Source organism: Malaclemys terrapin, chromosome 5, assembly GCF_027887155.1.
Source record: "Malaclemys terrapin pileata isolate rMalTer1 chromosome 5, rMalTer1.hap1, whole genome shotgun sequence".
In the NCBI taxonomy this organism is placed as follows: Eukaryota; Metazoa; Chordata; order Testudines; family Emydidae; genus Malaclemys; species Malaclemys terrapin.
Window position 1 is genome coordinate 25,796,664 of NC_071509.1, and position 22,468 is coordinate 25,819,131.

At 38.3% G+C, this 22,468-nt stretch overlaps 1 protein-coding gene across 1 annotated transcript in view; it reads left to right on the forward strand.

Moving 5' to 3' along the window:
• JAKMIP1 (janus kinase and microtubule interacting protein 1) overlaps positions 1 to 21,761 on the forward strand; it is a 250,316-nt gene extending 228,555 nt beyond the window's left edge. Inside the window, exons 23-25 of the mRNA XM_054031023.1 lie at positions 13,349 to 13,414; positions 17,948 to 17,992; positions 21,635 to 21,761. Of these exons, the coding sequence (XP_053886998.1) occupies positions 13,349 to 13,414; positions 17,948 to 17,992; positions 21,635 to 21,667 (144 nt within the window). The 3' untranslated portion in view covers positions 21,668 to 21,761. The remainder of the gene's footprint in view (positions 1 to 13,348; positions 13,415 to 17,947; positions 17,993 to 21,634) is intronic.
• Positions 21,762 to 22,468: the final 707 nt, after the last annotated feature.

Sequence of the window (22,468 nt, forward strand, 5' to 3'; positions counted from 1 at the left end):
TGAACCCTCCTATTCAGGAAAAACACAACTACCTCTCTGAAAACCTCCTATTCAGTGGCATTCTCGTGGTCTCTTCCAATTTCTGGTATCTGAAGCTCAGAACTTTTCTATATTCTGCTGTTTTTCAGAAGTTCTGAGCACTCATCTCTCCAAATAAAGTCAATGGAAGTGGCAGGTGCTCAGCAGTTCTAAAAATCAGGGTTTTAAAAAAAATTATTTTACAGTTACGGTGATGAAAGGTTACTTATTTTTTAAAAATTTGTACCGATGCATATCAGTCAAGAAAGACAACAATTGTTTTGATGAAAAACTATTATCCAATTTCCTGAATGTGTCTTTCTAAATTAAATATTGAGATCTTTTGTTTCAAATGTGGTTATTGTTATGCCAAAAAATGAGTATCAATGAAGTTTAATCATTTTAAGAGGCTCAACTCAACTTTGGGGTTTAGAAAAAAAAAGTTTAACCTCTTAAAATTATTAAACGGCATAGACATTCATTTGATATTTCACATGCTTGCTTTATATTAATATTGATGCTCTGAATTCATGCTTTAAGAAAATAAAAATTAATATTAACATAGGACTATTGACAACTTCAAGCTTATTATGGTGATACAATAATGAAAAAGCCCTCAAATTAACCGCACCCATGATGAGAAACAATAGGATGGTTGATAGTCCTGTGTTAATATTCATTTTTTGATGTAATTTTCTTAAAGCATAAATTAAGAGCACCAATGCTAATAAAAACCTAATAGTCTAGTAAATGTCAAGAGCTGTACATTCAATTTCAGTAAGTAATCCAGGATCAGCATGTGGGAAACAGTCCTGTTAAGATGTGTTGTATTAATAAACTTCACTAATTTACTACCAAGACAAATGTGGTTTAATACATATTAATTTGTGTACAATGAAATGCGTCACTGGAGCTGCTGGCTGATTCATTCTATTTAGGAAGACAAATAGGAACTGCAAATGCATAATAAAGATTAGCAGGAACAGTATTCCTATATTAGTAAAATTAAAAGCATTATCCTCTCGGGTTGAGGTGCAGAGGAGGAAATGGAATTAAGTTACCTGCTATGTAAATGAAGGACTGTGCTGAGGTTTAGGATGCTACAGTACATCCCAAATGGTGTATTGTTGACATGTCTTGATATTTGAAATTATCCCAAATTTTGGATCTTGAAGAGAAATAAGATGACACCATGCCTACCATCAGGGAATGCTGTTGTCATTGCCTTTCTCATTTCCCCATGTACAAGTGAGAGCTCGATCTGAATAAGTTGATAGTTGAGTGCTCGGTTCTGCAATAGGCAGAGCCCATTGTGAGAGGTGCTGTGCAGCCTCATCTAACAGTGAAGTTAATTTAGCAGAATCAGGCCCTAACAGTCTGAGTAAATGCATCTGTTTTTATGAGTGAGGCACAAGGAAAGTGCGCTGAGAAATGTTTTAAGCCTTTATGATGTGTAGTATGAAATACTGAAATACAGTGAAGATTTTTACATGGGAGCTATTTTGTCCAGTACAGGTTCTTTAACATTTATATAATATTTGTATTTAATCAGCCAAAATATCAAGTTAAAGGTTTGTTTTAATTTGCAGGTTAGTAAATAGAATATGTGGTTACTAGAGCTTTAACAATACAATAGGTTAATAAAGAGGTAAAAAGACGCATTAATAAATGTAGTCAGAAAATATGGTATTTATTGCCATAATGAATGTTACCCATCAACTTAGTGATCTGAGTAATTGCCAGAGACAAGTCAGTCTATAGTAACCTCTGTGTTAATCTATACATAACATACAAGTCCCCACATTTCTACTGAAAATTATTTTGTTGCATTAACATTATTAAAGATCAGACACATCTGTTTATTAATATTGTTGAGAAGCTGACAAAAAGTGTGAATATAACAAGACAGTCTTGCCTCTTACCGTTCGTTATACGTGGTAAAACATTTCCCTGGCTAATCTCTGCTTCAGAATTAGATACATTCTAGAGCGTAGGTTGGTTGCAAAATAATGTTTGTATCTGAGATAGCCCATCCAGAGTGCATATCCTGTAAATGTATATCAAACTGAATCTTTCAAACATTTCACAGCCCAGTCTCTAATCAGCTTAGCAAATCCTTCTTTGTCTGCTTTGTGCTAAAATTACCAAATTGTTTTCTTGGATTTGCTGATGAATGTAAATCCAATAAGAATGAGTCACGGGAACTAGTAAGGTGATTTCTGAACTCCTACTTAGTACATTCTTCTTGTGTTTTCACAACTCCAGTAGCATTGCTAAGAGAACATTTCTTGGCCAGACCAACAAATCTTCTTGACCGCATTGTTTTTAATCATATAGTACATTTGTTAGGATATGCAGTACAGCAGACTAATTGGTCAAACATATAACTGAAGATGCAAACACCTTTGTTATACTGCTTAACACAAAAACTATCCACTGTCATTGATCATATAGATACTGACTTTGATATAAAAAATACAGCAACCAAGATAATAAATAAAAACTGTAGCTTGTGTAACCCACACACCTCCTCTAAGTGGTCTTGGTGCCACCAGAGGGGGCAGAACACGACACCCAGAGGTGTGTGGGTTACGCTTTATGAAATATGGGAGTAATATGGTAATTTAGACAATATTCACCTTCAGTGTTAATATGATGTTGTATTAAGAGTGAAAATCACCCCTTTCTGCACAAAGGAGGAGTACTTCAGCTTGGTAGCGGGGATGGAATTCAGACCAGAACTCAGACAGGTTGCAATTTAGTGTATCCCTGGATATTGCTACATGCTTGTGTGTACGCACACACACACACACACACACACAACTCATCAATACAATCCAGCTGTTTTGCAGTGTCCTGGTGCCTCAAAGCAGCCAAAAATTTGTCTTAATTTCCCCTAGAAAGATTTTCACTATGTTGGGCAGTCTTTTTGTGGTGTAGAGCCATCCTAGCTGGTGTAGGGAGGCATGAGTGTCTGGCTGGCTTGAAGTGTCTTTGCCCCAATCCCCACTTCCTGGCTCTTGCCTCATATGCAGCTCTGCCAAACCAGAGAGAATAGCTGTCTCTCTCAATACACACTCTAACAAACATAAAACACACAGTGATAAAATATCCAGATCAAAGCAATTCCTTGGAATCCATGTCTCAACATTTATTTGTATATAATATAGCTATTATGTGCATGAGAGTCTAAAAAGGGATCAAGAAGAAAGAATAACAGAATTCATCCGTTTCTGGCACTCTGCATATGTAGAAAATAAACATGGTCTGTACTTAATAGGAGTTTACAAAGCTACACACACACACACATATATATATAAGAGAAAAGCGAATAAGGTCAAAATATAATTAAAATAATTGATCCTACTTTATACAATATGGACACTAATTTAAATTGCAACTTCATATAATTTTTTTTTAATATCCAGAAATCCCTCTTGTATCAAAATCTCCCAAATCATAGAGTTGATTTATTACAGTTGAATCCAATCCAGTGCCCATTGAAGTCAATGGAGGGATTCCAGTGTCTGTTGGAACAGGCCCTATATGCATGGAATCAAACTTTTAACATGGATGGATCTCTATTCTGCAATGAACCCTGCAATTATTTCATCATGCATGGTACTGGGAATGCAATCCACTTATCTTTTGAATGGGATAGATTTTTTTTTAATTTCAGTTAAGCCATGCAAGGATATTAAACAACTGGAGCACAGTGTTATTCTTTTTACTACTAGCACCATTATTTATGGTCCTTGGTTCCATAAAACAAACTCAATTATCTAAACCTGTGTTATCAGAAACTCCTTGTTATTGGAAACAGGATAATATTCCCGGACATCTATTCATTACATGGTTATTCTCTCGTTTATCTGAAACCTTGATTTTCAGACCTTATTTAGTGGTCCCCATGACATTTGTCTAATTGAGGCTGAATTGTAAACAGTGTGACTACAAACCATGCCGAAAATCAGAGCAGTTTGCTTGATATATCAATCGTAAATTGATATAGCTCCATTGGATCTGGCCACATATTTGAACAATCTGCTTGGAATCCATTGCCTTTTGTGCAATATTTTAAAATATAGTCAGTGTTGAGCCTTTCTCCCTGAATCTGGAAGTACTTAAAATATTATATCCCAGTATTTGGTAGTGACATTTTCATTTAAAGCCCTCTGATCAGTTAATTGTGGTTTAGGGTATATCCACTATAGGACTGCACTTTGCTTCTGGAACTAAATGTTGCATTTTAAAAATCTATTTATTTATTTAGGAAGTTTTAACAGGTTTACAAATCCTTGTCATGTAAATATCACAGACAAAATGATGATAATCACAAAAGGGAGCTTTTTTAGAGAAAATTATACAGTAATATAATCCTCAGTATTCTGTTTAACAGATTGCAGAGCAACCTTCTTTACACTAGCTATCATGTTGTTTCTGGTAATTTATTAAATTGTGCAAAACTTCTGATTATACCCATTCATCACAGCATGCAGGGTATCAAATGCTGTTGTTCAAAAAGTTGGACAGGTGTGCTGGGCTTTTTTTGCAGGTGAATGTACTTTATCTGAGTGCTGGATAAATGGTAGCCATTATCTAAGTACACCTCTACCCCGATATAATGCGACCCGATATAACATGAATTTGGATATAACGCGGTAAAGCAGCGCTCCGGCGGGGCGGGGGGGAGTGGGGCTGCGCACTCCGGTGGATCAAACCAAGTTCAATATAACGCAGTTTCACCTATAATGCAGTAAGATTTTTTGGCTCCCTAGGACAGCGTTATATCGAGGTAGAGGTGTATCTATTTGTGCTCAATCTATTTTGCTGGGTACATAATTGGTACATTGGTTTTTCAAAAACTACAACCTCTCATATTTTTTCAAAAAATTCCTCTATTTTGGGGCTATTTTTCTTCTTCCAATGAGAGGCTATCAGCAAATCATATCACTAGCAAATGAGATGTCAGTTCTTCATTTCTGTTTGTGTGACCGTTTCCACCAGGCAGCCCCAGGAGGATTACCAAAGGATCATTTGGTAATAACTATCCAACAATTTGTAGTATTGGGTTACACATTTTTTATATTCTCTTCAGAGCTGCTGGAGCCAGTCTCAGGGCTGCTCTAACCTACCTGTGTTAGTAATTGCCCTTCGAGGGGCATTACCAGCCAGACATGCTCCCCTTCCTGGAGATAAGAAAAATGGCAAAAGTGGGCATACACACACCTATGCTGGCTTTACCCCATCTGAGGATTCTGCCACGGTGGAAGATTCCCCAACTGCCCTGGTATGGTAGTTTTTACAGCCTTTTGCACTGCCAGAGCAGTGAACAGGATCTGGCCCAAAGTTGGTTCCAAATTCTGACCAGATTTCAGAGAAAGTTGAGATCTGGGGTTTCGTCTCAGTCCATTAGAGACTTTAGTCAGCTGTGATTGTTGCACCTATCTGTAAGGAAGACCTCTATCCTTATAAAATCTGAAAAGAATGATCAATAATAAATTGCCAGTTGAATGCTCTGTTCATTTAAGTAAAGTCATAAATCATTGTAGATGTAACAGGTTCTTTAACAATCATTCAATAATGGGCCCTTTTAATTTTCTCTAAATGTCTATGGTGTTGAAAACTCCTATCTGCCTGTCTTAAGTTCTGTATGCCTTTTTTTGTGTCTCTCTCATCTAATCTATGGCATTTCTATGGTGCCCATACTGTAGTATCTGAGTGCCACTTAGTTTTGCTTGTGTATGTAATCTAAATGTTGCATAAGAATTATATATATGTATTATAAGAATTATATATATAGCTCTTAACTAAGATGTAACGAAGTACAGTAACAAGTAACAGTGGTATCTCATAAATATTTTAAATTTTGAAGCATTTGACTTTACAGCTGTCATTTTTAATACTTATTTCTAATGATTTGTTTAACTGTACTTTGCAATTCTGGTCAGAGCTTGACCTGCAGAGACATCTGCTGGGTGATTCCGAGATTAGAACAGCAATAGGTTTTTAGCACAGATGCTTTGTAATAAAATACTAAACTATATTACACTGTTATGCCACTATGTGGTGCCATGCGTAACATACCTTAATTTAACTTCATTCTAATTCTGTAGTGTTTAGTTTACAGCCGGCATCTGCTCAGAACTGGCAGGAGATGTTTTTCCCAATCCAAGATAAATGGTCAACTCTAGTGATGTTCCCTCTGATGTAAAGCACCAGTCCAAGGCCCTTTGCACCACTTAGGTGACCTGTGGGAGTGCATAGGATATAGAATCATAGACTCATAGGACTGGAAGGGACTTCAAGAGGTCATCTAGTCCAGTCCTGGCAGGACTAAGTATTATCTAGACAATCCCTAACAGGTGTTTGTCTAACCTGCTCTTAAAAATCTCCAATGATGGAGATTCCACAACCTCCCTAGGCAATTTATTCCAGTGCTTAACCACCCTGACAGGAAGTTTTTCCTAATGTCCAACCCAAACTGCCCTTGCTGAAATTTAAGCCCATTGCTTCTTGTCCTATCCTCAAAGGTTAAGGAGAATAATTTTTCTCCCTTCTCCTTGTAATAACCATTTATATACTAGAAAACTGTTATCATGTCCCCACTCAGTCTTCTCTTCTCCAGACTAAGCAAATCCAATTTTTTCAATCTTCCCTCAAACGTTATGTTTTCTAGACCTTTAATCATTTTTGTTTCTCTTCTCTGGACTTTCTCCAATTTGTGCATGTTTCCTGAAATGTGGCACCCAGAACTTGACACAATACTCCAGTTGAGGCCTAATCAGTGTGGATTAGAGCAGAAGAATCACTTCTTGTGTCTTGCTTACAACATTCCTAATACATCCCAAAATTATGTTTGCTTTTTTTGCAACATTGTTACACCGTTGACTTGTATTTAGCGTGTGATCCACTATGGCCCCCCAGATCCCTTTCTGCAGTACTCCTTCCTAGGCAGTCATTTCCCATTTTGTGTGTGTGCAACTGATTGTTCTTTCCTAAGTGGTGGAGTACTTTGCATTTGTCCTTATTGAATTTCATCCTATTTTCTTGAGACCAATTCTCCAGTTTGTCCAGATCATTTTGAATTTTAATCCCATCCTCCAAAGCACTTGCAACCCCTCCCAGCTTAGTATTGTCCATCAACTTTATAAGTGTACTCTATGCCTTTATCAAAATCATTGGTGAAGATATTGAACCGAACTGGACCCAGAACTGATTCCCGCAGGACCCCACTTGATAGTCCCTTCCAGCTTGACTTTGAACTACTGATAACTACTCTCTGGGAATGGTTTTCCAATCAGTTTTGCACCCACTTTATAGCAACTCCATTTAGGCATAGGTGCTGGAACTACGGCTGCGGGGGGTGATGCCCTGACTTGAAATGGTGTCAGTTATATACACGGTTTACAATTTGGTTCAAAGGCTCTCAGCTCCCCCATTATTAAAATTGTTCCAGCACCCCTGCATCGAGGTTGTATTTCCCTAGTTTGTTTATGAGAAGGGAGACAGTATTAAAAGCATTACTAAAGTCAAGATAGCCCACATCTACCCCTTGCCTCCTCCCCACCAAGACTTGTTGCCCCGTCAAAGAAGCTATTAGGTTGGTTTGACATTATTTATTCTTGACAAATTCATGCTGAGTGTTACTTATCACCTTATTATCTTTTAGATGTTTGCAAATTGATTGCTTAATTATTTGCTCCATTTTCTGTCCAGATACTGAGGTTAAGCTGACTGGTCTGTAATTCCCTGGGTTGTCTTTATTTCCCTTTTTATAGATGGGCACTATATGTGCCCTTTTCCAGTCCTCCCGTTTTCCATGACTTTTCAAAGATAATTGCTAATGTGTGATAATTGATAATATATGTATGACTGGAATGATCATGTGGATAGAATGATTAGAGGGGCCTAGTCACAATCTTACCAATAGTGAATTAGTTACTGAGTCCTGTTTGATGATGATCCCATTGCTACAGCAATAAAACCAGCTGATAGATTTTTTTTTTCCCCTCAGACCTTAAATCTTGTTCTGAATGCAGGAAAATCATGTTAAGTATCTGCATTGACGTCGTCATTATGCTGTTTTGTGTTGAATGTGGTTCTTTGTTTGCCTAGAGTAGCTCCTTTGTGTGGCTCTTTTAGCCACCAAAGGATTTGATGACATAGCTTTATACTCATTAATCCCTTCTGTGCCCAACAAAAGTGCATTCATATGACCCCAGCTAGTCCAAAATCATCTCTCTGACTGTGACCAGTGCTGGAGGAAGCTATAAAACCACTATAATATGAGATTGTCCATCTACTCTTCCATCCTGTCACAAAAATACCTAATAATCTTAAATTTATTAGGCGCATTTTTCTTTCAATTCCTGTTGTTCTGTTAGACAACACATCTTTTGTCGATGTTCCTGCTTTCCTAGTTTGATTCTTTAATATTTCATTCTTCTGTTTGAATGAAAATGCATTACACTTTAACTGTTTGCTCAGTGTCCCGAGAGCCTATGCTAGGACATAGGCTTGAGTAGGTTCTTTATTAATACAACTGTTATAAATGTTATAATATTATATAATGATAGGAAACATCTCCTGTCTCAGCTGGCCATCATCTTCTGCTCTAAGGCATGAGTTAGCAATAGAATAGTCCTATATCGTTTGATGCCAGATTTCAGACTTTTGAAAACACAAACCAATTAGAATTCATTTGCAGGCTTTTTGAAACTTGCAGTGAATTCAGAACACCAAAGCTCTACTGTAGCTGGTATGCTGTTTGAATAGTCCAAAAGCATACAAGTGTGATTTGTGGATATATTCCTCCCTTATACAAAGTTATATTAAAAGAATAATTGTCACAGTAGATCTTCAGTGTTCTACAGAGAACATCCTTGCACTGAAACAGAACAGACCAGATCACCTAACAGTTCACACTATGAAACTGCTGTACAAATGTAGATAGACTAATCTTCACAATACCACTTTCAGAGTGGACATTATTATTATTCTTTCTTTACAATGGGAAATGCAAAGACTCAGAGAGGATAAACAGCTTGCCCAAAGTCACAGAGTGGTTGAGTGGTAGAATTAGAACTCACGACAGGATTTTAAACAGCTGCTCCCTGCTTTAATCAATAGACTACAAAGCCTCTATAATACAAACTGCAGCTACAGCAGCTTGATAGTGTGAACTGTTACAATATAGAAATGCAATATGTTGTTGCTAATAACCAAATTCTGGATCAGCTCATTGGGAACCCTGGGTTGGCAGAGTTGTCATATGACCAGTCCAACTAGAAGATCACCAAAAGAGCTCCCCTTTGCAGAATCAGAAAAGAGAATCATACCTATCCATGTGCACAACATAAATTGAACAGTCCTTGTGAGCCCTTTCTGGGACAAAGTCATTGTCTCGGGAAGAAACGCTCTCTTCTCTAAGGCTTTTGCTTGTATTTTAAAAAATCAAATACACATACAAACAATCGGTCCCACAGAGGCACAAGCTACTTCTCAATATACCTTTTGGGCACATAGCCGGCATGGACAATTGTCCATTTTATGTGAACCTTAACTCCTATCACATTCAAACCATCATCTTTTATTTTGTCATGCTTTATATATTATGCTGACTCACTCTTAACGTTAACATGCTTAGAAAACATACCCAGTGCAAGTGAAGGCACACAACGCAAGTAAAAAGTCTAAAAGAGAAATTCACTATTTTAAGTGGAGGTGATTACATTGAACAGTAGAACGTGAGCTGGTTGATGTTTGGCTCCATCATATTACTTATTTGTTATGCAACTTTAAAATGATTTAATGTATAAGGGTACATCTACACTACAGGGGGGAGTTGATTTAAGATACGCAAATTCAGCTACGTGAATAGCGTAGCTGAATTCGATGTATCGCAGCCGACTTACCCCGTTGTGAGGACGGCGGCAAAATCGACTTCTGCGGCTTTCTGTCGGCGGCGCTTACTACCACCTCCACTAGTGGAGTAAGAGCGCCGATTCGGGGATCGATTGTCGCGTCCCAATGGGACGCGATAAATCGATCCCCGAGAGGTCGATTTCTACCCGCCGATTCAGGCGGGTAGTATAGACCTAGCCTAAGAGGACAATTTAATTGATCAGGACTATAGCTGGTTAAAAAACAGGGAGAAAGCTTCATAAATAGTTAGTCAAAAATTGCCCTGATTTTCTTCCCCATATTGAAATTTTGTCAAAATTTGAAAAATTCTCATCAGTCCTAATAAAAATGTTCTTTTATATAAAGCATTTGCTACAGTGCTTGGGGTTACCTCTAAGATTAGAAAAAAATGGGTCAATAAGGTGTTCTTTTAAAGTTCTGACATATCTATAGGGAGATAAGTTTGAAGGATATATTAAAAAAGAGTCCACGTGATAGTTCTTGAGAGACAAAAGGGTATTTCAGTTTTTCCCCCCTCTAGTTATCTCAGCATGGTCAAATTCTATCACAAAGACCACAGACAGGCAGTGCAGGGAATTAAACAGTCTGTCACTCAAACTTGAGATATGGTTGTAAGTGGGAATCAACAAAACATAATTTAAAATAACATGGAGGGAAACATTATCATGTATTCATAATCTCAAAGGTGATTTGCTAACTGTTTCTCATTACATGGGCTGCTTATGGTGACAGCAAAATCCCTGCAATATATAGAAAAATGATCATTTGATAGCTAGATATGTCTCAAGTGAGAAATAGATTAAGTGTTTATTAATCCAGATCTAACTGGGATGTGTGAAATTAATTCAGCTCTGCTCCAGGCATTTATTACTGTTGTAAAAGGTACACATGCTACTTTCACATGATATCAATCTGGTTTGTATATTTGTATTAATTATTTTGGGAATAACTCTGAACATCCGTCTGTCTCTCTGTGGCTCAGCATGATACAACAGGAATTTTGGTTGACTATATTTCAATCACACAACATTCAAAACCAGCAATGATATAGAAACTTACAACACTGTGCATCTGTAGAAGCCGTAGCTGACCACTTCTCCATGAAATATCTGTTTGCAAAGTGGCATGTTAAAGTAAGACTAAATAGAGATGGGCCAAGATGTGAAAACACCTGAACTTTGGAGCATTGTATCTGGATTTGAAATGTATAACTCCATCTTTCTGTGATTCTCAAGACAATTCTGTATTATCATTATACTTGTTTCTTCCCTGGGACTGTCGCATGTACCTAGGGATGTGGTAGGTTCTCCATCATTCAAACTGTTTAAATCAAGGATGGATATCTTTCTAAAAGATCTGCTCTAGGGCAAACAGAAGTTATGAACTTGAGACAGAAGTTATTGGGTGAGGTTCTTTGATCTGTATTATGCAAAATTATTATTATAATTATCCTTTCTGACCTTCAGATCTATGTTAGCAAAACCAAATTTAGCTATAGAAGAGGCTCTACCTGTGAAAAGATATAAAGTTACTCCCTGAATCCCAAATTCTCAGGGGTTATTAGGAGAGCCCAGGCGCTCTGCTTACCACATAGGTGATCTGGGATGATCTATAAAGTAAAAGGAGAAGGAAGGGCTTGTGCTCCCCCTGGCCAACTTGCTGAAAGCTAGAAAGGCCTCTGCTGGTTGAAACCTATGTTCTGAGTTGCTTTGATCTTGTTTTTGAATCTTCCTTGTGTTAATAAAGTTCAGTTTAAGTCCCTTTTCTGATGAATCAGTCAGAGCGAAGAAAGCTGTGCTTGTCTTTCAACTCTTTCTCAGCCCAAGGACAACATTTTCAAACCTGCTCCAAGATTCCATACTAGGACCAGTGTTCTTTATTATATTTACCATTGAGCTAGAAGAAAGGGTGGATAGTGAGGTGGGAAAAGGTTCAATTATTATATGTCATATGAGACTAATAAAGGCTAGAGAGGATTGTGAGCAATTTCAGAAGGATTGAACAATGCTAGGTGATTGGGCAACATGACAGATTAAATTTAATGTTATTTATATAGGACCCCACAAGCAAAGCGCCTGTAATTAAGCCAAACACAATATACTAAAAACATAATATAATACCCACTCTAGGAGGCCTAGAAATACATAAAAGCAAATGAAGGGATGTGATTTATATACAGGGGAAAAAGGACTGAAGGAAGGTAGGAAATGTAGAGCCAACACTTGTCATTTTAGGAACCCTTTCTGGTAACAAAGCGTAAGATCATTCTTAATGGTAGGGTTGGCAGAATTCATTTTTTATTTTTTTATAATTTTAAAGACTCATGTCAATATTTATTTGTAAGTACTTTTAAAATTTTCATCTATTTAAATTTTCACCATTATGGGAAATTATCAGGGAGTTGGGGAAACACAATAACTATTTAATGACAGCAGATGCTGAGATTAAGAAAATTAAAGCTTTATAACCATTAAAAACACAAATGGTCATCATAGACTCTCAAAATATAGAATGTAAATATAAACTAAATATAAATTAAATCAAACTCTAATAAGTTCCCAAGAAGCATTTTTCTTACTTTGCCTATCTATACATTTTGATTTTTATCTGTCCATTTGTGTGTGTGTGTACTGTGAAATTGACATTTACCAATAAATATCTAATTCTTTGAAGCCTACTTAAAAGTAGGAAGAACTGCACCATTATTTATGGCCCAATTAACTCCCATTGAGCCTTTCCACTGACTTCGGTAGGAGTTGGAACTGGTCCTTACATAGGATTAACTTTTCTCAGGTTTCCTGCTCAGGCAAGTTCCTCAGAGCATTGTTAAGATGATCCTCTCAGGCTCTGTGAGGAATAACCGTAGGCCAAGATCTGCTCACATCTTCTACTGATATCACATGAGTACCCCCAAAAGAATAGCTATGTTGTAAAGGAAAGAGAGAAAGGGATTAAAGTGAAGTAAAATAGTATCCACTAGAAATTAGCTGGGTAAGGGAAAAAACCCCAATAATCCCGGAAAAGGTCATTTCGCTCTTAGCTACAAGATTTTGGTACCAGTCTTGCCTTTGTCTGTACATAACTGGCAATATGGTGATGGGGAAAGCCCATATTCTAATGCTTGGGCGTTTCTGCTAATAAACAGAATGGGCCAGATCCACTTCTGTTGTAAATCACTGTAACGCCATTGAAGTCAATGAGACAAAGATTTCAGTGAAGCAATGCTGATTTACTCCAGGCGAGTATCTGACCTAAACTGTGCACAGTATTTTGTGTGTATAAGACTCCTAAACGCATTAATGAGTATCTTTTCATCCATTGTTTTTAAAAGTTATTTACATTTTCCTGGATAAATCTGAGTTTTTGCAAACATTTTATGTTCTATTTTGCCTGTTTGTTGTAGCGGATTCGAGAGCTAGAAGATAAAATAGAACTTCAAAAGCGGCAACTCAAAGAAATAGAGGAAAAGGTAAATGTGCTGAGCAATAGTCATACCTGAGTTTTATCCTATAATATTGCCTTCTAATCTCACAGAATTTGTCCTTAAATTCCAGAGGTATCATTTCTCTGCATGAAAGATCCAAGCACTAAGTTTGCAAGCTGCCCATCATTTTTTTTAACCCCACTTTCCTTTCAATGTACAGTTTTCTGCAGCTGCTTTCAGGAAGCTCCAGTGCACAGTGGAAGTGCAATGTCATGTGTTGTCACTAGATCTGGATTACCTATATTAACATGTAAACTTTTCTTATTCAGATTTCAAAGAAACTTCTGAATTAACAAAGAATTGTCATGCACTTTGGGGTATGAGTACAAACCTTTTGCATCATTACATATTGAAAGAAACCCAGCTCAGAATACCCATTGATTATATTTTCACTAACTGGGTTTTGGAAAAAAAAATCTGACTAACATGGACTAGTATCTGAATGTCCTTTCATTTAGATTTAAGAAATAGTCAGTTACCATAAATATGTTCTGGGGAAACTCCGGACACCTGAGCAACCCCACTGGCTTCATGGCACCTTTAGTCTGAGGGGCTCAGTGAGGCATAAACTTGAATGACTCAGACCACACTTGTTAGGTAGGGAAATCGTCTTGTCCCCATCTTATGACAGTGTAGGCCTGTTTTCAAGTGTGTTTGCCCAAAATAAGGAAACCAAATCTATATTTAAACACTAAAAAACCTGTATTGTAAAGTGGATATTCAGGTGCCTAACTTTAGGCTCACAAATTTGAAAACTGGGCCTCGAGAGATTGAGGTCCTAATTCTGAAGCCAGGTTATTATATGCCCTGGACTTCTACTGAAGTCATAGGGTCCTATAGATTCATACCCTAATTGATTTCCCCAAGTTTACAAAAGAAGTCTGTGGCAAAGCTGAGAATACAACCAGTTGTCTTTACTCATAGTCCTATAGCACAAAACTGGTCTTCCCCCTTATTTTATGGATAGCCGAATTTGGCCCTCCGTGGTTCATGCAGCCTATTCTTTCCATAGCCAATGCACTATATAAACTAAAAGAGCATGTGAGTATTAACTTTTTCTAATCTGCACACGGTTATTATTTTGCCACCTTGTTTTTGGCTGTATGTCAGATATGGAAAGGAAGTAGAAGGTCAGAAAAAAGATGTAGAGTAGAAGGGATGGGGGTGGGGGGAGGATAGCCCAGATAAAAGAGGTGCACAAATTTACAGGCAGAAAACTAGACAACAGGTTTACATTTGGCAACACTGAAGTAATGTTAACATCAGGGTAACCTGAGTATGAACAATTGCTCAAGTTGTTTTAGAAGCAGACAGTTAATGGAGAATGGGAAAGGAGCAGACTTCATATTGTATGGGATGAATGTTGGAGGTAGGGTATATTCCTTGCTTAGGAGTAGATATGTCCCAAATCAATACCCTAGGTTCAAACGCCACCATGCTTTGAAGAAGTTCATATGGTCTCAGATGACATCCAAAAGCTTTGTGTCAGTGGGGTCGCCAGACACATGGGGTCTCAGGACTGCAGGCTTCAATGCCTCCTAGCTCCCCTGATTGTAGACAACTAGTTCTGGAGGACTCAGCAGGAAGATGGAGTGTTGAGGTGCTCTAGCACTGGCTCTCAGCTAAATCATTTTAGCTAAAATCACTTCAGTTAAATCACTTGAGCCTTGCTGTGCCAGCTGGACTTGGAGAAGCTTACTGAGAGTCCCTTTGCCAAACCTCACTTATCTGACACACCCTATTGGCTGAAACATGGTCAGGTTCCCAGCTCATGGGACATGACACTATTTAGATAACACAAACACATACAATTATGTTACTAGAATTATTAAAGTTGCAAAGACAAGCAAAAGTTAGGACACACCAGAATTAAGATAGCATTTGCAACCTTAATTAGGCCCTCTTGTGGGTATTCATTACAATACCGTCTCTAATTACATAATCACAGTTATTTTCCCCTCATGACTCAGCGTACAGAATGGACCTGCACTGGGGAAGAATCAGGGGTGTGTAGTAAAGGAGGCTGTTGTTCCTGAGGACTCCTGCCTCATTTGTTTTAGAAAATGGAAGGGGTGTAGTGAATGAGGCAGACATGTAAAGGAAGAGAAAGGATGGTTTCATGGTGAAGGCAGTTGAATGCTGCCTTGGAGAATTGGATTCTATCCCTGCCTCTGCCACAGAGTTCCTATGTGATGCTGGGCAAGTCATTTAAACCAAACTTTTCAGAGGTGGACACTTAGTGTCTATTCCTAATTTTCTGGGTGCCCAACTTGCAATTCTATGGTTTGATTTGACAAATGTCAAGTCTCTCCCCTGAAGCATGGGGGTGCTAAAGTATTCAAAAGAAAAGGTCTCAAATTTTATAACATGGTCAAAACCATGTATTTCCCCCTACCCTTATTTTTGACAAGTACAACCATTTTGGCTGACATTTTCCAAAAAAAAACCCCCATTTTCCCTGAGATAGACAACTGGCATGGAGAATTTCAACTCAAATTTCACAAAATTGTAAGCAATAGAAAACAGGGTCTTATAATGGTAAGTGTTGGGCAACCTTAATAGGCAGTGACACCAGCACCACCTATAATAAAAGGGGCTTTCAGATAAGTAAGGTCTATAAAAATGCATTTGTGCCATATACACAAGTCCTTTAGAAAAGCAAACACTTAACTCTTTTGCAGAGATTAAACTGAGCAGTCAAACCTAAAGGAGTGAGGTGCCACTTTCATTTAGTCATTCATCTGTAGTGTTACCGTGACTCCTACTTGAATTACCAGGACTCAACCCTGGGTTGGTTTTAACATGCTGCATTAAGAGAAAGGATCGGGCATTACCTTCCTCTCAGTCCCTGGAGTGGTGCTCTTTCTCTCTATTTCTTCTCTAGGTGGGCAGCAAATGCTTTTCACAAGGGTCTTGATCTCTATTGAAAAGAAAGTATTTGCCAATAGTTACCAACCAGTGATGTCTGAGACAGCATAGTTAACATCTAACCTAAGTACAGAAGTAACACCGACGTATTTCAGCTATCACTATATTGGAACTATTTGCCAGTGTTGGCTTTACCATAGTATCCACTCCAAGGTCATTCCACAATATTAGAATGAACTTGATGTTAATATTTAATATGAAAAGATGAATTCTGACAAAATATATTTTATTAATCCATGGGCACAAAATAATTATAGTTCATAAGCAGATGTAAGAGGGAGATTGCTATTTTTTAGATGGATGTTGTCAATGCTGACTCACCAAGACAGTGAATGAAGGAAAGTATCAAAAGAGGTTACGGAGAAAAAGCTTAACCACATTCACTTGTCAGAATGTTGGTAGCGGGTTACATTTATTTATGTTCCCATATTGTACTACTATAGCATGAAATTTCCCAACCCTGAGAGCCATCTTCTTTGGGGGGACTTCCCTCTATCTGGCATAAAATGGCATTGTTACTGCCAGTGATTGCCCACTCTTCTCTACAGAATTATTTTTCTGATCTCCAGCTTCTGTTACTGGACACTGCTTCTGTGTCTACTTGCAGATATAACATTGGTACAGCATTTCTAACACTGTTTGATGTTTGTGCATGTGTGTGTGCATTAAGCTGTATTTTGACTTCCTTCTGTGGGCTACTGAGGTATTAAATTCCACATTTGACTGCACCCAGAGAAGGTCAAGCAGCCAGTGAATCAATGAATGGCATCAATTCTAGTTCATTATTCTACTGGAAATTTATCATGTCAGTAAATGCAGTGTGATTTGTGCATGCAGATGACACTGAGCATAATGAATTTGCTGTCAAGTGAAGTGGTACATTTTTGACACAGTAGTAATTTATTCCTGAAGTCTGTGCTTGGGGGTAGGTTTCTTTGTCACTTGACTTTCTGTTTTTGTAATTTAGCATTTTTGCACTTTGAGTTCTTCAGCCAATCTGTCTCCTTCCTTAAGATTATACACAACAATGTTGTGGTATGCCAGCCTGCCTACTCAACAATGAAGAGACTCCACAAAAAATATATATCTAGAGAAAAATATATATCAAAACTTGTTTTGTATTCCATCAGATAATATCTAAGGGGTATTTCCTGTTTAAGCTTGCACCAACCTGTTGTCATAATTATTTTTTTACACCTTGACTTCCATTCATTTGTACCTGTGACTATTTAGGTCCTGAATCAGGAAAGCACTTAAGAACTTAATTAACTTTAAGCATGTGCTTGGGTCTCATTGCCCAGGCTCATATTCCTTAAATGTAGAGTTCATAATCTTTGGGTGTTACAGTTTGCAAAGTTACCATCAAGTATTGAATTTTACATATTGCCGTCTGTTTGTAGTGTAAAATCAGAAGAAAACCCCCAGAATGCTGTATATACTTTTCAAGTCAATTCAGTTGGGGCTAACTACTGTAAAATAATGTCACCGAGTTCCTTATTACATATCTTACATCTTTTTTCTTTTCTTTTTTCTCATTTTCTTTTGATCTTATTTTATAGTTTTTGTTCCTTTTTTTGTTTTTCTCACTAGCATTCATTGTGTGGCCTTGATGATGCTCCTGAGCCAAGAAATGTGGTTGGTATTCTTTATATTTTATGTACTTAATATCAGACTGTTAGATCTTGTTGCCTTTTGAGACTCTTCTTTGCAAGGTGCTGAAGACCATAGTGAAGAGTGCCATGTCAATGCCTACATGAAGAGAAACGATGACAACCAACACATTCAAACCAGGATGTCTAAAATGTGGCTCCTAAATTCTGACTTGGGTACCTAAAAAAAGACCAGCCTTCAAAGATGCTAAGCATCTGCTGCTCCTATTGACTCCAAGGGGGTTGCTGGAGCTTAGCACGTCTAAAAACTAGGTCACTGTCATTTAAGTACCTAAATATGATGTAGGTGCCTAACTCTAAACCCCTGGGGATTAAAACTGTTGGCCAACAAATTTTAAAAAAGGTCATTTGTTCACTCTTTATCTCCCTTTTCCTCAAACTTTTTGCAGCCTGAAAATAACGTTCTGGATGCCCTAAATATTTACATTTTTGCTTAGAGAAGAATCACCTATGAGCATCTCAGCAAAGCAATATGAAATTTCACCATGTGCAGGGCCGGCTCCATGCATCTGCTAAGCAAGCTGGTGCTTGGGGCGGCAGATTCTTGGAGGCGGCATTCTGCCCAATCCTAGGGCGGCACGGATGCTTTTTTTTTTTTTTTTTGTTCTTGTTCTGCTCCAGCCGCCCTGTAGGGGGCGGCGGCGCGGAGAACCAGAGCGGCCTGCAGGGCAGTCCTCTTTCTTCCCTCCCCGCTGACTGGAGTGGAGACCTCGCGGCAGGCGGCAGGAGGCGGCGCAGCGGGAGGGGCCGCGTAGCAGCGCCCCTGCTGTAGCCGTGGCCGTCCCCTTCTCTCTCTCTCCTGCCCGCTCCCTCCCCCTCCCAGCCAGTTCCCCTGCACCCGCGCTCCGGCTGCGCCGCAGGGTTTTGTTTTTTGTTTTTTGCTTTGCCGTTCTGACCTCCCCGTGTTTTTTTTGTTTTGCTTGGGGCGACCAAAAAGCCAGAGCCAATGTGGCATAAAGGTTTAATGCAAATTTACATAGGGCCTGCCTTATACACCTGCACAAGGGAAAGGGGTGCAAGGCAGCTCTTTACTTCTGTCTGTGTGTTACCAGTTTGTATGTGAGAGGAGAAAGCTGCCAGGTCCCTTCCCATGCAGGTGGCTGGGATGGAGCCAGCAGTAATCTGAGTATTGGCTCTTATCCCAACTCCTCCACAGTATGCTGGTCAGCGGAGATGAGACAGTGTGAATGGGAATGTAATGTGCTCCATGTGTAGGTGTAGATGGCTTACTTTTCCCCTTTAGCCAGGGGAAATGGCTGAATTGACTCTGAAGGAGTCTGATAGATTTGTTGCAAGGCTTCATTATCAAACAGGTGAAAATGCATCTATGAGTAGCATTCTGGAATCCTTATCCATATCCATGGATGATCTCCAAAGATCCTGATGCAATAATCACATCTTCTGCCCTCTTGTTTATTCTGATTGGTGCTGAGAACCCAGTAATCTCATTAAAGTTAATGGAAACTGTGATGCTCAGCACTGCTTGCAATCAAATGAGAGGAGGGCAGGTTTTTTTTTACTGCATTTAGATCTTTTGTGAACTCCACTGATAGAAATTGACTATAGTGGGAGATGGAGATAATCAGCACCTCTCCAGGGCAAGCCCTTGATACCCAGACCTTCACATCACTATGCAGAGGAGGGGATGATAGTATAATGGTCACCCCTGAAATATTACCAGCATATTTGGTTTATGTTGAGATCTGAGTTTGAACCTGTAAATGTTGTTCTGCATATTGAGGTCATGGGGACATTTGTATATTGACTTTTACAGAATATTAAATTTCAATCCAACTTCGGCTTGTACCCTATTTGGGACTTACTGACTCCCAGTAAGATCAGTGGTTGTCTCTTCATTGATGTTAATGGGAGTTGGGGCAGGCCCTTCAATATGTTGAACTGCTATGTATATTTGGTATTTTACATTTTCCTTGTGCTGTTTATTGGTCTTCAATAAAATAATGGTGGGTACTGATGGGCACAATATATTCCAATACTATTTGTTGGTTTGATGCAAGTGAAAATAGTCTTGCAGAGTTGATGAAACAAAAGACCAATGAAAAATCAAAGCTGAAGTTGAACAGCAGCCACTTTTCTGGCATTGAGCAATGTTATACCTAAGAAAAAGATAATATTCTGTATTAACCATATAGTTTTGTTCCAGCTTTTTTCTTGCCTCATTAATTAATTAATCATAGGGGGTGTCCACAGATTACCAGTGACCTTTGAGTAATAAAGCAATAAGGAAGGAGGCTAAAACATCTGCGTGGAATACCGGTCATGTGGATAAAAGTATAGTCCCATGCAATGACTGTGGTTGAATCAAAAGTTATTCTTATCCTCTGCCATGGCCCCAGTAAAGTCTTGTGGAGAGGAACTGTTTGGAGCAGTGGAGAGTCTGTTGGGATGTGACTTGCCTTTGGACTATTTGAGTTGAGTTTTCTCACTCTGAGGAGATTTTAATCTGTTTTGCTAAAATCAAAAGAAACAGCTAATTTGGCTGGTGGTGGATGTGACCCCCAAATCATTTTCTCTAGCAAAGTTTCATCCAATTTTGTTTAGCTCCTGTCTTCATTAGAACTAGTCACAAAATGCTGAACAATTTTTTTCCAAAAAAAAAGGTGAAAAAATATTACCATTTGAAATTTTAGAAAAAGATAGTGTAAAAAAAAAAAGTGTTTTTGTAAGAAAAAAAAAAAAAAAGTCACCAAACAGTTTTTGCAATTTTGAAAATTAAAAATAAAATGTTGACCAGCTCTAGCTATAGTTGCAGGCCTGGTCTGTACACAATTTTTGTAGAAGTACAATTATGCCAGTTAGGAGGGTTTTTAACTGCTATAGTTATACTGGTACAATCGCTAGTGTGGATGCAGTCATAGTGGTATAAAGGTGCCCTATACCAACATAGCTTATTCCCCTTCCCATACAGGAATAAGCTATCTAAGGGTATGTCTTCACTACCGGCTGGATTGGCGGGCAGTGATCGATCCAGCGGGGATCGATTTATCACATCTAGACTAGACGCGATAAATCGATCCCTGAGCACTCTCCCATCGACTCCTGTACTCCAGCGCCGCGAGAGGCGCAGGCAGAGTCGACGGGGGAGTGGCAGCAGTCGGCTTGCTGTAGTGAAGACACTGCAGTAAGTCAATCTAAATACGTCGACTTCAGCTACGTTATTCACGTAGCTGCAGTTGTGTAACTTAGATCGATTACCCCCCCCCACCCCCCATGTAGACCAGGCCTTAGTACATTTATAGTAGTAATATTACATCTGCTCTGGGGGAGTTGTACCACTTTAACTACTCTGGTATAGTAGTAGTAAACAACAATAGTAAAACAACTTTTGTGTGTAGAGAAGATCTTAGTCTCATTAAGGAAACTGCATTCAGCTAACTTTAAGCTGGATTCTTGCGCCTCATGGTGACGACAAGCAGGGAAGTTTGAAGTCTATTTGTGATGCCAATCTTTGATGCTTTCTGTTGTAAAGAAAGAAGGATCTCCATCCTTTAAGAAGTTGTTGTGATGTTTGGGTGCTTGGGATGGGTGCCAATATAAATTTCTAAATAAAGCAGATTTAACTTATAATGTTCTCTTTATCCTGTAGGATATTAAAAGAGCCTATGGAGTGAACAACTGAATCCATGTGCAAAAAACAGAAAATAATTATTTGAGCAGCTTTAAATTGGAGCATTTTTGTCATGAAACATTTGCATAATACTTCAGGCTGCAAGATATTTGAATTAAAATTAGGAATTTTATAAAGATATAGTTTCAAACTGGAATGATTTGATAATCGGATAAGGACCAGCACACCATGAACGCTAAAAACATCTATACAGAATTTACAAAAACGAATCAAACACTGGGAAAAAATATCAAGTGCAATTACTGGCTGCTTTGTGAACTATTATCTACCAAATGGTTTTATTATAATACCATGTCCTTTGTGTCTCCATATTGCATGCTTTCAACAAAGGTGGTTTGTATTTCACCGAAGAACTACAGAAGCTCCTTTTTAAAATATATATATAAAAGTTAAATGCTGACAATAAATGCCATAGTAAATATCTGAAGGGGGAAAAACTGTACAAAATTGGAAATAGAGATTTAAAAACACACTGGTAACATTCATACTAAATTGTTAGAGTCTGAAACCACAGAGATAGGAAAAGAGAGGAAATCACTGTTTAGAGAAAGCAACCAAATAGGTGAACTGGGGTTCTCAGAAGTTACTGGTTGACCCTGAGACATGGAGAGGTAAACATGCAGCAAGAGAAGGAGCTAGAATCATTGGATAAAGTAAAACTGTGGGGAGAGTAGGAGTTGCATCAGAGAATCAAATCTTTGACTGCCACTGGAAAATTAAAGCAATCACTTAGAAGGATTTCATTGGAAGAATGAATGATCTTGAGATGAAATGGAAGCTCAGGAAAGCACA